Below are 18398 nucleotides of genomic sequence, written 5' to 3'. Positions count from 1 at the left end.
TCTAGTGGGATAAAATTGCAATGAAAATAAACATATTTAGGTGTAAATGTGTACAGGTGTACCTTTCCACTGAATTTAAATAAAAGTATTTAAACTTCAGTTGAATTTGTATCTGTCTGAGATAGAATAAGTGTCAATTTATGGTTTATACTCATCTCTGTCTTTTAATTAAATGAATATGTCCCTCTCTTCCCAGTGTTGGGCAGAGGCAGCTGCTGTGTCTGGCTCGAGCGCTGCTGAGAAAGTCTCGTATTTTAATCCTGGATGAGGCCACAGCTGCGGTCGACCTGGAGACGGACAGCCTGATTCAGAAAACCATCCGCAAGGAGTTTGCGCAGTGCACCATCCTCACCATTGCCCACCGCCTGCACAGCATCTTGGACAGCTCCAGGTAGGTTGTCCTGATATCCATTTCACTCCTTCACTCGCTTCTTCATTCCTACACGCCTCTGTTTTGTTCTGCTTTGTGTACGGTGAGAGAACCACAAATGTTCTTTAAATTTTTTTTTTTAAAAGTGTGATTTTTTTATTTTCACAAAAGCCAATTCCATCTCTTTGTATTGATGTATTACCAAGGTGCACAATAATAACAAATAAGAAACAGAAATGCCCTTTTATAACTCCTGAGCCACCACATTCCCTTTTAATTACCATAAATTGCTGAATATTTTACTTAAGCTGATAATTCATTCATTTCAGTATTTTAGCATTCTAGTACTTTTTGTTCTCTTTGGCTTAATCATTAAGCCAAACAGGAGGAAACAATTTCAACTCATAAGAACTTTGAACTTTACATCACACGGTCTATATTAAATTCAATTTTATTTGTATATAGCGCCGAATCACAACATATATGATCCCAAGGCGTTAAAATAGTAAGGTTGATACCGTACAATATCATAGGGAAATGTGAATCAGACATGAGAAGCGCTGCCAGACTTCAAAGTCCATGAGGGGCACAATAGAAGACACTGAAGGAGGGCTGAAAGATATATTCTATCAAATGAATTCATATTTTTGAAGTGGTATTGATAAATGTTATTTTCTTTTAATGCAAGCAAGAACCTTCTACTGATATATAACTGGCATCATAATTGAGAATAACAAAAGGTAAATTCTAAAATCCCACACAGAGCAATGTCAAAACTTTAAAAAATATATAAAAAATATAAAAACATATAGAACTGGTTTTGTAACATGTTGATGCTCACCTGAAATTTATTTCAGATTAAAAATACATTTTCTCTGCATTAGTCATTGTAGGAGTGAAGCTAGAAAACAGATGGCCTATCCTATCCATATTTTTTAATGAACATATTAGCAATCCACTTCACCTGCTTCTTCCTTTTTCAGTGTGGCAAGGAAAAAAAGCATTGAAATAAGGAGCATACTGTGTCTCTCACCTTTCCCTCTGTGGCACCAAAACTGGTCTTATGTTATTTCTATTTTCTAATGATGAGCATCGATATCTGTGCATGCATCCATCTTTTAAGCATTTGCCTGTGCTGGATCCTCCTCTGCCAGCCAGTGATGGATTTACACCGCTCAGCATGTCACTCGTGTCTGCTTGTCTGCCTCCTTTACAGGGTAATGGTGCTGGATGCTGGTCGGATAGTCGAGTTTGATTCTCCGAGCAACCTGTTTGAAAAACGTGGTGTGTTCTACGCCATGGCAAAGGATGCTGGGATAACAGGGGAAAATGTCACTGCCCTCTAGTTGTACCCTTCTTTTTTTTGTTGTTTTTAGGATGATTAAATAATTTAATAGCTTTTTCGCTCAAAATGTGTTTGTACTTTGTGCTTTGATTCATCAAATTTTTCTATTTTTCTATCGATAGGAAAGAAGGTTTCTAATAGGCCAAACATACTGTATATACATAATACATTGTGTATATGCTATTATGCACAAAGGGATCATGTGCAAACAGTTTTATTTGTGAAGAATAAACTGGTATTTCTCAAATTAAGCTTCAGTGTGTTTTTCTCTGTGGTTGTGTAAAGTGATGATGAGAGTGCTATTATCACTCCACTGCTCTGGTCACCTGAATTGCCAGTAATATATTTATACATACATACATACATACATACATAAATATGTATCTGTAAGATACGCAGTATTTGGGCCACAAAACAAATCTAAGATCTCGAGAATAAGGTCATTAAATTTTCATTTTGGGCTATGTGTAATTTTCACCTCAGCTCCCCCCCCTCCCTGCAACAACAACTCCTCAGCACCCCCCTCGCAGACGTCTGGACTCCACAGCCGGATAGAGATGGTGGACAGCTGTATGTTTCTGGGGGTCCATCTAAATAACAAACTGGACTTGTAAGACAACGCTTAGGCCCCCTACAGGAAGAGACAGAGCTGGACGTTAGGTTAGGAAGTATTAAATTATCTTGAAGACTCCCCATAGCTTCATCTGTCGACTGGTCAGTTAAAGGCAATGCCCTGGCAGAGGGTCAGGGGGGTTGGGCAGATTAACCTCCCCTGCTTCGTCCGTTGACTGATTTAGTGAGAGGGGTCAGGTTTTGTAGATCAGATGGGCGGGAAAACAGGACAAAGCTGGAGACGCACGTGGAGCATAATTTCAAAAAATAAAACAGGAAACAGAACTCAGAGAAAAAAAAACACAAAACACAAGGTAAAACATGACGGTGTCCATGATTTAAAATGCCCATAAACAGAAAATCCAAAACGTTTACTGTCTTTCAGAGTTCAGGGCTCAGGGCCAGGACAGGAAGATCAGGCCATCACCTGCATTTAAATAAGGAATTTGGAGAATGATGTTATATTACACTTTCATGTAAGTTTTACCAACAATGACATATCTCACCTTTTGTGGAGAACAAATTATTTGGTAGTGGTCGACTCCAAGGCTATTCGTGGTTACATCAGTGTTATTCAGATGGGTTCAACAGTTTGTCAAGAAACAGTGAGACTGGATCCAGAAGGAGTGGAACTCAGGCAAGTTCTCTTTGCTGCTTATTTCCTAAATTGTCTTTCTTCTCATTGTATTCTGACTTTTTTCATTAAATCATTAAATGTAAATGTCTTTTTCTTAATCTGTTTTTGAAAATGTTCGTCTTACAATCTTTTTTCTTTAACGTGGCGAAAGAATGAAGAGTTGTTCATGGTGTATACTGCTGACTGTCTGAGCTGATGTCACTTTTAGCCCTGAGATGTCATGACATTGGTCAAGTTTTTTTTTACGAGGTCATGGAGACCAAAGGTGTCTAATAGAGATTCAATTCCCATTGTGGCGTTCCCCAGTCACAGCTGACACTGGGTGAGAGCCTCAGTATAGAGTGTGTTATATTAATTGGCAGCCTGGGTTATAAGCTTTAGGTGCTTTTTCCACAATTTAACTTCTCTCAATTTGATGGGAATCTTCAATGTAAGTTACTTTAAATGCGGACAGTTTTTTTATGATGAATAGGTTTGAATCCTCAATGTGGGGACAAACAACTATAGTTTTGTGAAATGGCTCGCTCCAACAGAGCAGAATTGTCAAATGACCTAGCCGAGTAAAACATGTGTTGCAAAGAATACGTGAAGGCTATCTCTTTGTTGGGATATAACACAGAATGAGACATGCTGGGATTTGAGCCAGTTTTTAAACAAGTCCAGTTTTGCGATGTGTAATTTGCAGTGTATAGCCTACAGGGGGTCACAATAAACTGCTCCCATAGAAATCGAATAGTTACAGTTAAAAAAGTCCTCTAATGGAATAAGGTTTTTAACCCAGCCAGGAGTGCTCCCTGATCTAGGTATGTGCATTTTTATGTTTGGGCGACAAAAACATAAATATCAACTGATTTATGATTTGTATAAGCTGTTGTTATGACCATATGTGCGTTGGGGTGGGAGGGGGCCAAGAAGGAGGGGGAGACAATGAGAGACTGAGAGTCACAGAGAGGGAAAGAGAGCCTGTGAGCGCGAGCGAGGGAAGGACGGAGACAAACAATCATTGGTGCTCGTGGACAGAGGTGCTCAGCTTCATCCTACATTTTCATCTGTGGAGGGTAAGTCTACTCATATCTGATCAACACCATTACATTTAAAATATACATTAGTAAATGTAAAACTAGAATCAGCATGATTCTGTAATATATAGACTCTACTGTCAGTGTAACAGGTTGTAGTGTGTGTGTGTGTGTGTTAATTGAACATTAGGAATCCTGTCATCCTTAGATGCTGGACAGATGCATTTAACAGAGTGCTGTGCAAGCTATGCCCACTAATTAGTCTATTTTCATAGTTATTCAATTTACCCTCATTTATATATTAAACTGCTATTTTGTCAATTTGGTCTCAAACAAGTGGTATTATTTGTTCTGATGGAAAAGGAGTTTATGTGTTCATTTTGGTTAACTAAAATAAAATAGTCATGTTTATGCACATTGGTCTCCTACGTAATTCTTGCCCAAGTCTATTATGCACTGAAGGACATGGTTTGGGTCACTGACTATCATCTGGATATTATTTTGTGATATAGAAATCATGTGTTTAATATAAGGCATTAACAAAAAAAGAAAACATGGATAGCAGCAGATTCCCATCCTTCAATCTTGGATCAAGATGCAAGTCTCTCATAAATATTTATTCTGAATGAGAGATCACATGTACAACAAGCAACCCTCTTCCTCTTATGTGCTGAGTTGATGCACAATACCATAAAAAAACGCAGCTTTCTTTCACAAAGAGACTTTACTTAAATAATGGCTTCAGACCTAAATTACACACGCCAATATCCAATGTTGCAACCTAACTTTGGCATGACATTCAGATTCACGTTTCTCTGTTACATGCTTATCCTCCACATTCCCCACCAGCTGCCTGACCATGAACCTCTCCGAGCAGATGTCGATCCTCTTCAGCTGTAACGTCAGCCCGAGTGAGATGCCACAGCTCAACATTGGTGCCACTAAAAGGGAGCCTCTGGCAATCGCCGTCCCCATGACCATCCTCTACACCATCATCTTCCTGTTCGGAGTATGTACATGTAATTTACTAGACGCACTTGACACACAATCCAATTGTACCCTCTGAATTGCACTGGTACATGCGATCATTATATACAAGTAGAGCTGCAGCAATTCAGTTTTGTGTTAATGATATAATGATGTTCACACTGCGACTCACTGAATGCTGTTCCTCTATGCTCCACAGGTCTTATTCAATGGAGTGAGCATGCTGACTCTGCTCATGGATGCTCATATGAGAGCCAGCGCCATTCGTTTCTACCTGCTCAGCTTGGTCATATCAGGTACACCAGCATTCACTATATGGAAGATCAGTGGCCACAATATTAATCTAAATTATTCAATCAGAGTGAAGTTTCATTTATAACAATTAACGGAAATTATTTAAATTTTCCTGCCTTAAAGGGACTCTTACCTTTGTTGCATTTTTACACTTTTTGTGGATAAGGTTAAATTGGTATTAATAAGGTAATGACACTCTAAAATGCAAGACAGACCCACCAGGAGTTAAAACAAACAATTATTTCACTCTCGTAATATTTAGTGAAAACTTCAACCAATAAAATTCTTCGGACCGAAGGACCTTATTGGCCGACAGACCTGTCTGTTTGCTGCATGGAAACAGACAGGAAGCCCGTCTGCTTCTTGTGGCGCATTCGGGCCCGCGTCATCAAGGCGCGTCCTCAACTATATGGTTTGTTTTGATTCCACGGCAGACAGTAGCGAGTAGCGACCGTATCGACCGTAGCGACTGACGATGGCAGACCAAAGTGGTCCACGGCGTACTGAAACAGCCGCTCCCAGGGGGAAAAACAAAAGTTTAAAACACAGCGGATGGGAACGAGGGGGTGGGGCATTGGAGGAAGGCGGGATGATTTGAATGTGCTGTAATTCTCAAATGCAACAAAGGTAAGAGTCCCTTTAAAACATATAATCATCTTTGCCAAACATAACTCCACTTCAGATATAACTAGAATGGACCTCAGTAGAGTGCATACCACCGCCCATACCCAACACCCCCTTAGGTTCAATTAAGCTGCATGATGATTCCATGAATTATACCCTGGGAAAACTCAAAATGTTGAAAAACGCAACATTACACAATGTTAAAGAGATTTGCCTCTATGATTCGTACCTGCACCAAACTTTTAATGGGTTTTTCCCTGCCACGTACCACATCCGTGGACCATGTTTCATGGAAGTCTGTTCTGTTGTTTTTGCATTATCATATTAAAAACCAACAAACAGGGCTGAAAAGATTTCCCCCTCCGTGGTGGAGGTCAGCAGGGGTTCAACTGTGACAGAATAATCGAAAACCATGTTCCTGCACTTTTGATTGATAACTTAATACATTTCAGTGTGTAAACAAAGTGAGAGAGACACACACTTATCAAATACACTATGCTTCTAATTCCATTTCCTACAGACTTTGGAGTGTACTGATAAGGTTTGGCAGTAAAAAGGTATTCCAAACTTTTTAAATTGAATAAAAACAACAACTTGTTTTCATTTAGTATTGTCAAACCTAGTTTTTGGTAGTCCCTCTAAACACCACGGCTACAGTGTATTAACCTCAGTTTAAGGAATCATCCTCAATGCCACTTTGTCATTATGGTGAAGTCATGTCCATCCTCTTCTTCACTTTAACCCTCAGACATTCTGCAGCTGCTGACCATCCCGGTGACTTTGTATCGGTATTACTGGGAAAGCTACCCATGGCGACTGGGGAAATCTGTGTGCAAGGGCTACTTCATGGTCCGCCAAGTGTATTGTGCCACCACAAGCTGGGTCATCATGACCTTCACCACTGAGCGCTACGCAGCCATTTGCCACACCATGTGGTCTGTTTCCAGCCTGAAGGTGCAGTGCTTGCAGAAGAAGCAATGCAGTTTCCTAATTATAGTGTTCTTGCAGAATCTAAAGATGAATTACAAGAGTTTTGGGCAGGAAAGCTTCTGGTTACTGTTTCTTGTTTGACCAATCACAGTTGAGCAGGCTTTGGCAGCCCTCAGTTTACCAGTCTGTGTGGAGAGCAAAAGAGGCAGAACACATTGACTGAAGGGCATCAGCTAATCAGGTCTTTAATTTGCTTTCATATGAAAATGGTTGTTAATATGAGAGATTTGCCAAAATGCTGTCTGGATCTGAAACACCTGCAAAATGAATCCCTGTTTGTGTTTTGTGGCAAAACTTTTGACTCAGACTGTAAACGGTGTACAATTAATGGAAGACAGAACAGAGTGTTGGCGTGGATATATCCACTGTCTAGCCCGGATACCCCAAAAGAGTGGCCATTACCCCTAAAACATGTATCTTGTTCTTACTTAAAAAGAAATTCTGCAAGTATATATACCTATAGTAAAAACATTAATTATCTGCAGACATGTTAAGACACAAATATATTTTGGAAAGCTACTTGATTTGTAACCTGTACTCACCAGATTACTGTTTATTTATATTAGCGCCATAGAATATTATGCAATGAAATAAGGGGGGAAATAAAGAAGGTGCAATATTCAAAAAACAAACTTTAAAGTGGAATTTTCTACCCTCTCTCCTCTGCAGAAGTCCAGGCTGCCATGCCTTATTTTTGTGTGGGTGATTTCTCTGGTCTCAGCAGTGCCCTTCGCTCTGGTCTACGACCAGGCAAGCGCCTGTATCCTGGATTACACAGCCACCACAAGAGAAGACGCCTTCCACGTCTCCACCATGTGTGAGATGGTCGAGCCTGATCCTGCACACATCTACAAAGGAGCTTTACTCCTGAGAGCAGGATTCTTCTTTCTGGTGAAATTATTAGGATTCGTATTTATTATTTGACACATTGCATTTGCTGATCCGCACCAAACACATCAGCCACTCAACCACCCCCTTCTACCACAGGTCCCACTGGTCTCCATCTTCACCCTCTATCTGCTCATCCTAATCTACCTGAAGAGGAACGGACATCAGAGAAGAAATATGGGTCTCATGCGGCAGAATCCCGAAGGACGACGAGATATCCAGTGCCATCAGAATGGAAAGCTACTGTTAAACGAAAAGAGAGCTCTGAAACTTATGGGTGAGCCATGGAAAATGACAAGTTATATAAGTTGAATGAGCTTTGTAAATCCTCCAAATGCTATGATTGATCTCAGTCTGATCAATGCCATGTAAAGGTATCTGGTCTCTACAGATGGTGGGACACTGCATTTCCTTCACATGGAAACTTGGTAGAGAAGTAAACTAGGTTTTTACACTGCACATATAAAGTACTTAACACTGCATGACACTCACACACTGATGGTACAACCATGCAAGGGCAATTCGAAGACACTGTCGACCGCTTCTTCAAAAGGTAAAAAAAAACATCAGTAAGTGCTCCATACTGCTCCTGTGGTGTAATTCTTGTGTCCGTAAGCCCCGACATTACATCAAGTTTTTTGTCTAAATGTCCACTGTTATCCTCCTGCCTGGAGCTGTGTACGTTTACAAGCCCTTTGAGGACACATGGACATTTTGATGTCTTCCACTAGCTAAAGAAACTACTAAGTGCAAGAAAATTGCTATGACATTTTGCAGTAATGTTTGTTAATAGCATGTGAGCTGTATTTTATTTTATATTTTCTTTGTTTTGTTCCCTAGGGGCAGTCGTAGCGGCTTTTTTCGTCTGCAACTTTCCAGACATTGCCTCATCGCTGATGCAGGTCTATGTGGTTCAGTGGTCCGACACCGTCCTCTCTGTATACACGGTCCTGAAGTCGTATTTGTCGCTTCCTCTGTGGTATATCAACGGCGCCCTGGACCCACTTCTTTTCTGCATCTCGTCCCACATATTTCGCAGAGCGTGCTGGAGAACTCTGGGCAGGTTCAGGTCTTACTGCTACTGGAGGCATTGGAGCGTGTCTAGGCTCTGGCAGAGAAGCTCTACTGAGGAAGCAAGCACATCAGCTAGAGAGAGGATCAGTGGTAAATGCACTGGAGAGCAGATAGACAAAAAGAGAAATAGAGTCACCATCAAATCAGGTCAGAGCATCAAAGACAACCATTAGAGCCCCTGTCAACATAAGCTGCAACAACATACACTCTGATTTGACTTTTATCATGTCTAATCCTTGGATTAGCCGAGAGCAATGTTTATTGAATTGGATGATGTGTGACAGAGATGTGTTGCTTTACATTTTTAATTATGACTAATTCATCCCGTAAGTTTCTTGATGTACAATTTGTTTCAAATATGGATTTATATATTTGTGTTGTATTTTGCACTGATCATAATAAATGTAATGCCTGTACATGAAGTGGAGTTGAAGAGTATATTTGTTTTGTATTTTGCACTGATCAATGATTTTGCACTGATCATAATAAATGCAATGCCTGTATAATTTATCATAATAAATGTAATGCCTGTACATGCGGTGGAGTTGAAGAGTCTTCTGTGTTGTCAAGGCACAAGCAGGAGACATGATGAAATACATAAGGCCTCTCCAGCCTGATGTTGTCACTAGAATCAAAATCCTGCAAATCCGCAAAGGACATGCAAAGAGAAAAAACACGTGCGAATTAAAAAAACAACTTCATCAATTTGACAAAACATGCGCTCCAAAAAGTCACAACACATAAGAATGTATAAACACGCTGCAAATTGTAGAAAACTATTTGATAAAATGGAACGTTTCCATGTGATACCAAAAAGTGATGAACCTGGCAGTAGCTCAAAGCTTTGTGAAGTTCCATCACCAGTGACGAGTAGCAGACTTCAATAACACCTTATGTTAATTACAATCTGTTCTTTATGAATTACATGTTGACATGTTTTTATTCTTATGAACAATTTTTTTTAATTGGTGGGCACAGTTAATAAAACTACTTAAAACTCACTACTTACTTACGTTTTAATAATAATATTATATGATCACTGCCTGCTTAACATGCTTCGGGTACAAAAAATACATTTTATGACTCAATACTATAACAATGTTGTTGCACCACAACAACAAAATAATTTAACTTTAGTGTGAATAAAAAAATACTGTTGAAATTTCCCAAGAAGAGAAATTGGTCCATCACCTCCTGCTTCTTAATCAACAAATTAGAACAGCTGTGTGGAGGAGATCGCCCCTCCCTCCGCGTGACGTGATACAGTTACAACCAATCACAAAGGTGGGGGAGGGTCTAAACATTAAACAGCGGAAGATTCAAAACGAAGATGGCGGCTGAAAATGTTCCCCAAAACAATCACAAACTGGGCCGGAGGTACGAACTTTGCTTTTATTATAAAGAGAAATAACGACATTAGAAAACGCTTGAAGGACTTACAGGGTTGTGGGACCAATAAAGCTGAGATAAGTTAATTTGTTACTACTCGTTCAGCAGTGTATCACTTCACCAGACGTGCTAGCTAACGTGGCTAGCCTAGCAACAACGTCTCACACGTTAGCCCGCTTATTCAACATGTTTTATTCATATCTTCCGTTTGCATCGCTGACTTGCTTCTCAGCTGTGAGCTTTGTTGTTCCTCTTCGTGTCGAAGCCCAACGCCGCCTCCGTGTGTATCTGTGACAGGGGGACACGATGCAGTGTGTTCAACAGTCAGGAGAAGCCCAACGCGAGCCAGCCGGTGATCTTCAACCCGGACTTCTTCGTGGAGCGACTAAGACACGAACACCCGCTGGCCTTTCAGGATCTGATCCTCAGTAACCTCACCCGGCTCATCGACCTCCCGGGGGAGGAGTTCGCCCAGCTGGTCGGGGAGTCGGAGCCCAGGGTGCCCTCCTCCAGCGGCTTCCTCCGCTCCTTCAACTTCCTCAAGCGGAAACGTGAGACCCTCACTGACACGTTGTTTAAAACAAAATGTCCAATACCTTCTAAGTTAATTCATTTAGTCATTGCTTTAGAAGGGGGGTAAAAAACAAATTTAGAAAACGGCTATCCACACACACGTATTTATACATATTAATTGAAATCTGAAGTTTTAAAATATAGCTGCTGACTAATTATATATTGTAGAAATAATTAACAGTAGGCCTGTAATAATTTTATTGACCTATAGTCTCAATCATAATTTTCATTATGATTGAGACAATTTGGGTCAAATTTATATCGAAATTAAAATGATCTTATCAGTCCCTATCGATGAATATCTGAATATAATTCTGCATTATTTCTTTAACGACAACAGTAAGGGTTGTGGTTACAACTGTTCTTTATGGATAAAAAAGGACCCAAACATTGCACATCTGAGGTTGATCAAATATGTGTTATTCCCCCTCACTGGCACAATGCATACATATTATATCTAAACATTTGACTTTTGTTAAATTGCTAACGATGAAAGTTATGTAGCGGTGATTATTTATTTTATTTTATTGCCCAGTCCTATCATTGATAATGCTAGTTATTTTCTCAATTCTTTTCTGGTCTTAAAAAACTGCCAGTCTCTGTATCTCCTTGCACACACCTGTTTTCATTTTTTATTTTCAAAGTTGTCTCGCCACAATTTAATGGCACTTTCCGCTGTCCATGTGATCTACGTGAAATTACATATGGATTGATTGGTAAAATGGAATTAATGCATTTTACAAACAAATGAGACCAATAGTCTGACTGTGCTACTTGATGCTTTTCAGACAAAGGACTGGTTTTTGGTGCACCGTTAACTGAAGAAGGGATAGCGCAGATCTATCAGCTCATTGAATACTTGAGTAAAAGTGAGTATCTCCTCCGTGCCGTTCAGAAGACAATGTCATCCGAAGCAGTTTGTGATATTATGACTACATACATTTTGCATGTGTGACCTCAGAAGGAAATTAATCTCTCACCAAAACAGCGTTCGTGTTACAAAAACACCACTAAACAATAACCTGATTTAATTGTTTATTATTTAGACAAATTACTTGATACGCCTGTATGTTGTACTATTTGTTCTTTAACTTAGCTGGAGAGCAGCAAAGGCAGTGAGGTCATGGTTTATTTCTAGAAAGGAATGATGTCATTCACTGAAAGTGGACACTGGGAGCAAATGGTTGAGTCAATAATTCATCTGAAAGCACTTTGCTCCTGCTGTCCTTCTCTTTCCATTTCATTCACTCTGTCCCTCTCCTCACTACTGTGTCTTTGTGTCTCCTTCACTGTGTATCTGCGTCTACACATTGCATCTCTTCTCCCCCCCCCCCCCCCCCCCCTTCTCTTTGGCTGTCTCTCACCATCTTTCTCTCCCACCTCACAGACCTTCAAGTGGAGGGGTTGTTCCGTGTGCCAGGCCACAGCCTAAGGCAGGCAGCCCTGAGGGAGATGCTGAACACTGGCTCAGAGATAGATCTAGAGACAGGAGACTTCCACCCCAATGATGCAGCCACATTGCTTAAAGCCTACCTGGGAGAGCTGCCAGAGCCGCTGCTCACACAGAGACACTATCATGCTCACCTGAAAATTGGAGGTACTATCTACATTTTACGGAGCTTCTTGTTGCAGCTGAAGATGGCATTAAAATGAATAGAATTTTGAGAAATTAAAATAATGACTCCTTGCTCTTTGGTAATAATTCCATTTTCTGCTGTGTGCAGAGCTTACCCTCTTTGACGAAAATGGGGATAAAACCAGCGTGTCTGACAAGGAACGCCAGATTGAGGCATTCCAGCTGCTGTTCATGCTGCTCCCACCAGTTAATCGCAGCCTTTTGAAGCTGCTACTTGACCTGCTGTATCACACTGCTCGCAATCAGCACATCAACAAGATGTCAGCGATTAATCTTGCCACAATGTTCGCTCCACAAATCATCTGGCCTAAAAATGTAAAGACCTTTTTGCTTAAATTTATTCTAACCTCCCAAACATGTTACAGCCCGACTATATCTCCAATACATTTGCAGTTAAATCAATGTCACGTCAATTTTTCTATATATCCTTTGCAGGTGATGGCAAGTGATCTTCAGGGAAGCATTGACAAACTGAACAAGGGCATAGCGTTCCTCATCAGGCACTCTCAAAAACTGTTCAGGGTAAGCAGCTTTAAAGCCCGTTTCTCTGGAAGTGTGGTGTTGCTTATTTATGATTCTTGTACATACTGAAAACTTATTGCAACATCATTTTTTATCGTTGCATTTCTCTCACAGACAAGAACGCTAACATGAAGTATCTTTTCATGTTTTTGCTCTTTTATTGAAATATACAACAAAACACAGATACCTCTTTTTAATAAGATTTAGTTTTTGAGAAGATAATTGGATGCACTTTATTTAATTGCATATACAGCACATCACAGCTATGTGGCAGAAATGTTTCCCCATTATCTCTTATCTCTCCTTTCAAATTGTACAATACATTCATACTTCGCACTTCGTCGATGTGAAGCATACAGAATTAACATTTCAAAGAAAAATATATTAAAAAAAAAAAAGGGGTAATGTGTTTGCAATGTGTGTTTCTCAATTACGCACTGTTTAGATCTGGACAATTAGCGTAATTTCTTTAATGAGAATACATTTATTTATATTTTCTTGGCCTTTAATAAACCATGTGTTTGCATGAGAATGAGACCCATGAATTTCTAAGTACCAGTTGTGTCCATTTCAGATCTGCGATGTTAATTTTTCACAATAATGTTTTAATCAGAGGGTTTAATGTGCTCATTCACTTTCAATGTAGGCGCCTGTGTATATCAAAGAATATGCCCGCTTATACTTCACAGGATCAAACTCTCTTCAATCAAAGGTGACTTTCTTCTCTTCTATTTCTAACCAAGTTCATCTCAATGAAAAGAGTGTTCTCGCTGCATTATGTTTATCTGTAAAGTTACTGTCAAAGCTCCATCACCAACATTCATTGTCTTTGCTTTTTTCTTTTCTTTTGAATCTGTTAACTTTGTTGTCTTGTTAATTTTAGGTACTCCGTGTCTAAATTCAGAATCTGCTATCTGCTGCTTTGCACTCTAATAGACTCACTTTCATAGAACCTTGAAATAAAACTCTGGACCATATTCATATTTTACATTTGCTTAATTCACTTGTTTGTGCCTTGTGAGACTCTGCTTCTGTAAGATAACAGAATTTAATATTGTATGTAATGTCCTGCCTTTTTTAGGACGACTCAACGCTCTGTTCTCAAAGCAGAGATGGGCCGATTGCAGCGGTAATGCCTGTACCCCAGTCTCCTTTCACAAGATCTATTGGAAGTGAGGTCAACAGCACCCCCAAGACCCCTGAGACTCAGAGTTATACTGAATCTGCTCTAAGAGAGCTGTACCAGCAGGTCAACAACATGCCCGAATCTGCCAAGAAGAAGAAGCTCATCAGACAAGTACTGTTGTTCAGTCTGGAAAATAAGATTTAGATTAAGTTCTTCCATCCCAGTCTATAAATGTGCTGTTATTTTTCTTGTACAGTTTGAAAAGAAGCCTTTGCTGACACCATCGGCCGAGTCTCGCACACCGTTCAGCAGGAAACACTGGCGTTCACGCTCTCTGGGTGGAATTATCAAGGTTAGTAGACATTTCTCCTGTGTAAAGTTACAACTTCACTTTTCAGCCTTGTAACTACTTTGTTCTGACCTTTCATGCTCCCATATGTTCTTTTTATTAATTATTTGTGATGCTGTTGAACAATGTTTTGAGTAGACTGCAAACACATGTAGAGCAGTGGGTTTGATTAGTTTGGGATTAAAGAAATGCATTGTTCATATTTACAAGGTCTTAATATGTGTTTGTACACTACAGAGTGTGTACATAGTCATATTCATCCCCATATAGTAAGGTTTTGTTTATAAAACAGAGGAAGGTGTTGGGAAGCCAAATATTGACAGAGAAAGAAAACAGCAAACTGCAGACTCCTCTCCGCAGCTCTTCTGTTGATGGCCAGGCAACAGAAAACACTGGCTGTGATCGAGTGAGTATTTCCCTGTTACACCATAAAACAAACATTTCAATCAAGTGTTTGCTAATAGCAAATATCATCCCCCACCACTGTGGTCTACTAGGCTAAGACGTGCACATCTATAATGCCAGGATGAGTGTCTGTTACTTTTTCTGTTCTAACCGGGCCATCAAAATAGTGAAACTGTCACACATTCCCATTAATTATCATGTACATGTATGGAGAAACATTCAATACATAGTTCAACCTAAGCCATATTAAAACGTCCAATTTTCATAGTGGGCCAATCTGATAAATTCCTAAACCAGTGAATAGTAGTTTTCCTCATGAATGCGCAAAAAGAGTGTCTCTGGTACTTCAAGTCAACAGTCTGTGGTTCACCACATCTAAGTGCGCCCTCACTTTGACTTGCTTATATTATAAATGATGCCTGATGTACACGGCTAGAGGATTCAAAATGACCTAATCCTTTATTTTTTCTCTCTTCCCATCTCATTCAGGATTAATCGTCTGTAAAAGAATGTGTCGTTTGCAACGAAGAAACCCTCAGTTTAACAGTTATGTTGGGAGCATTAAAGAACCTTGATGCACTGACTGAAACTAAGCAGTGTTATCCACTGCACTGCTTTGCTTGGATACCATGTTTGGAACTGTACTCTGCTGTTAAAAAAAAAAGTGAGTTAGACTCTTAAAAGTTGTTACGATGGCAAGGAAATCCCCATATCAATCTGCAGACTGGAAGTTTCACTTGCTATGCAACATGAAAGAGGTTAATGGACGAAAGTGAATATGTCATTTGCTTTATTGCTATAGGTCAATTAATTAACAATGTTTCGTACGCTCATTAGTTCCCAATATAATCATTTTCCTTGTCCATTTATGATCTTAAACATGCAAATAATATGCGTTTACACCTGTGAAATGTGTCGGTATGTAGTTTTATCTCCAACTGAAATATGTTTTTATTTAATTTGCGAACCTACTTGTATTTATTTTTTAATGGTCATCTGGATGTTTCAAGTCCGGGTGCCCTGTGCATTGAATGATTTTGTACGATGTGATCTGCACGCTTTTCTATTTAAATGTTACATTTGCTTAAAAGTTAGAGTAAGTTAAGTTAGACTCTCACAGCCATCACAGGCTGTTGCAGACGTTTATTAGAGGTTAATCCAGAGATGTGCCTTAATTGAATATGTCTTGCCTTACTGTATAACAGTTTTTAGTCAGAATCAATTTACAGGGGAACTTATTACCCTCAAGTTTTCAATAGTCTTAAGAGTATACTGAAAATATTATAAAGAATCCATTCAAGTGTCAGGAAGTTAGGGAGTGAAGACTAACGGGGAAAGAAGAACAAAGGATGGGGGATACTGAGTGAAAGGCCAAAGGACCAGCTATGCAGAATATTTTTTTTTGTCCCCATAAAAGCTCAACATTTGGGTGTCAACGCTGTGATTCTTTGAACTACTGCTTCTTTAATCTAGATCTTGTTTTTGCATTTTTATATTTCAGTTTTCTCAGGATAGTTTGAATTCTTATGCACCATTATATACAGCTTTATGTGCATTTTTTCAGTTCAGCTGTGGTTTATTGTAATTTTTTAAAAATATTTTTATTGTCAGTTTCTATCTTATTTTCAATGGTTGGCTAAATGCAAGAGTAGATGAATCTATTGCCTCCTGTTGTGGTTGTCAACCCTTTCCAGGAGAATTTGAGCCATTTTTGAATCCTTGGTGTCGTACGCTTCCAGCAACTGGTTCAAGTTCAGTGGTTTCTTGTAACAAGCTGTTGCAATTGAACTACACTGTGATAACTAGCTCATGATCAACTTAATTGACCATTTAGACATGTTATTGATAATGATCCTGCTGTGAAGCTATGCAAGTCGCTGTGATTAAAAGACATCAAGCAGTGTTCTGTCGTTTGTCATTTATTCTTTTGAAATGTCAGAATATGGGCTTTATTAGGATGTATAAAAAACAACAACTGTATTTATTCTTTTGAACGCCTCTGAAACGAAGGCCTGGTGTTTTTCATATCCTGCTGCCAGGAAGTATGTAATGCGACTTGCAACCACAGGGTGATGCTGTTTAGTTGCCAAAAAAATTCAGTAGGAGCACCGAAGGTAGAAGATATCTGTCGTCTTAGAGAAAAACATATATATATATATATATACTGTTTTGTTAAATACCATAGTATGTGAATGCTCATTATCATCAAACACTTAAATAATTTAGTGAACTGAAACACACAAGCCCAAGGAGTGTTGCACAATAGAACTCTTCCCTTAAATACATTAATTCTTTCTTTCTGATTCTCTGGTTTGGCATTGTTCTCTACCAACTTACAGAGTCAATTTATACAACTTGTAGTCTTTTAAGTTGCTGTGTCCGTTGAAGTAAAAAGAATCGGGAAGAACAATTTTTAAATCAACATTTGCACCAAAATAAAAATGTAATCAACAAAGAAATACAGCCACCAAAGCAAAACCTTTAACTTTCCCAGGTGTCTGTTCGCTGAAAACTATTTGGCCAAATTGAACTTATTCAATGGAATTGGACAATGAGTGGGTGGATAGTAAGGGAATGCAGCTCCCCACAATAGGAGGAATTTCTCAGTGTGTCATTATGGTGTCCATGTCAATGCATGTTTGGTATTGTAAGTATATGTTGTAAACATCTGTGAGAATGGGCCTGCTCTTTCTCATGTTCTGTAAATATACAACAGCGTCCAAGTTAGGAATAGTATTGTTTTGCAGCCAAAAATCCAGACGGGTTATATTTAGCATTTCTTCTCCAGGGTGAGCATGATGACTGTAAAATGAGTCAGACTGTACTGTAATCAACTTAACATTATCGGTAGTGCACACAAACCCACAAGTATATATGGTGACTGGATGTGATTTTACTCTAAAGCGTATATGGTAGAATTCCTTTCAGAGGGAGCTGATTGGACAGAAAAATCTGATTCTAAATCTCTTCCAGTCAATGTCTGACTCTGAAACAAAATTGAGAGGACGTTATTTTTTGCATTGAGTAAATTTCGTCTTATTCAGTACATGCCTAAGGACATATCACCTAAATGGACGATCTTGGCTGCACATACAACCAAATTACAAAAGTTAGTTGTGCCTAAAATTTTGAATGATTGACAAAATGTGAGACTCTCAGTGGTTCACAAACATTTGCTGTCAGCATTAACTACCAGCAATAATAAACAACTTACATTCTGAGATCACCTTGTATTATCAAAATTATACAAAATGTTGTTCCTCATTACATATAGGTCATTTTGTTTTTGCTGATATTTAATCCAGTAAAAACATTTGTGTGATAAAGTCCCACATGGTTGTTCCTCAGTCCTCAGGTAATTTATAGATATCTAAGCGGTTGGCAGTTGTGTCAATATTGTTTAAATGTTTTTCAATATGAAAACATGATCCCTTAATTCTAACTTGGTTAAATGGATTTTTTAAACACAAGTGACTGCTGTTGAAATGTTGATTTAAAGCAGAATTTTCTACTTTAACCATTGCCACTTTTCTCACCATAGCTCAAACCAGTTTCTCT

At 39.1% G+C, this 18398-nt stretch overlaps 3 protein-coding genes across 3 annotated transcripts in view; all 3 read left to right on the top strand.

The window, feature by feature from the left end:
- abcc2 (ATP-binding cassette, sub-family C (CFTR/MRP), member 2) overlaps positions 1-1962 on the top strand; it is an 18142-nt gene extending 16180 nt beyond the window's left edge. The window contains exons 32-33 of the mRNA XM_061087407.1: positions 197-391; positions 1587-1962. Coding sequence (XP_060943390.1) covers positions 197-391; positions 1587-1716 — 325 coding nt within the window. The 3' untranslated portion in view covers positions 1717-1962. The remainder of the gene's footprint in view (positions 1-196; positions 392-1586) is intronic.
- A 2877-nt stretch (positions 1963-4839) lies between these two features.
- On the top strand, positions 4840-9013 carry LOC133021006 (pyrokinin-1 receptor-like). The gene is made up of 6 exons (XM_061087776.1): positions 4840-4992; positions 5170-5266; positions 6637-6842; positions 7548-7769; positions 7866-8043; positions 8607-9013. Exons 1-6 carry the CDS (start codon positions 4843-4845, stop codon positions 9011-9013), a joined length of 1260 nt encoding a protein of 419 aa, XP_060943759.1. The 5' UTR covers positions 4840-4842.
- A 1146-nt stretch (positions 9014-10159) lies between these two features.
- Positions 10160-16696, top strand: LOC133020813 (rho GTPase-activating protein 19-like). Its single transcript, XM_061087530.1, has 11 exons — positions 10160-10217; positions 10527-10780; positions 11591-11671; positions 12190-12399; positions 12527-12753; positions 12874-12960; positions 13607-13672; positions 14042-14257; positions 14343-14438; positions 14728-14841; positions 15330-16696. The coding sequence occupies exons 1-11, from the start codon at positions 10171-10173 to the stop codon at positions 15333-15335; spliced, it is 1404 nt and encodes a 467-aa protein (XP_060943513.1). The 5' UTR covers positions 10160-10170; the 3' UTR covers positions 15336-16696.
- The last annotated feature ends 1702 nt before the right edge of the window (positions 16697-18398 follow it).

Source organism: Limanda limanda, chromosome 15 (assembly GCF_963576545.1).
Source record: "Limanda limanda chromosome 15, fLimLim1.1, whole genome shotgun sequence".
In the NCBI taxonomy this organism is placed as follows: Eukaryota; Metazoa; Chordata; class Actinopteri; order Pleuronectiformes; family Pleuronectidae; genus Limanda; species Limanda limanda.
The sequence above is the reverse complement of the archived record's forward strand: the minus strand, read 5'-3'. Positions and strand labels throughout refer to the sequence as shown.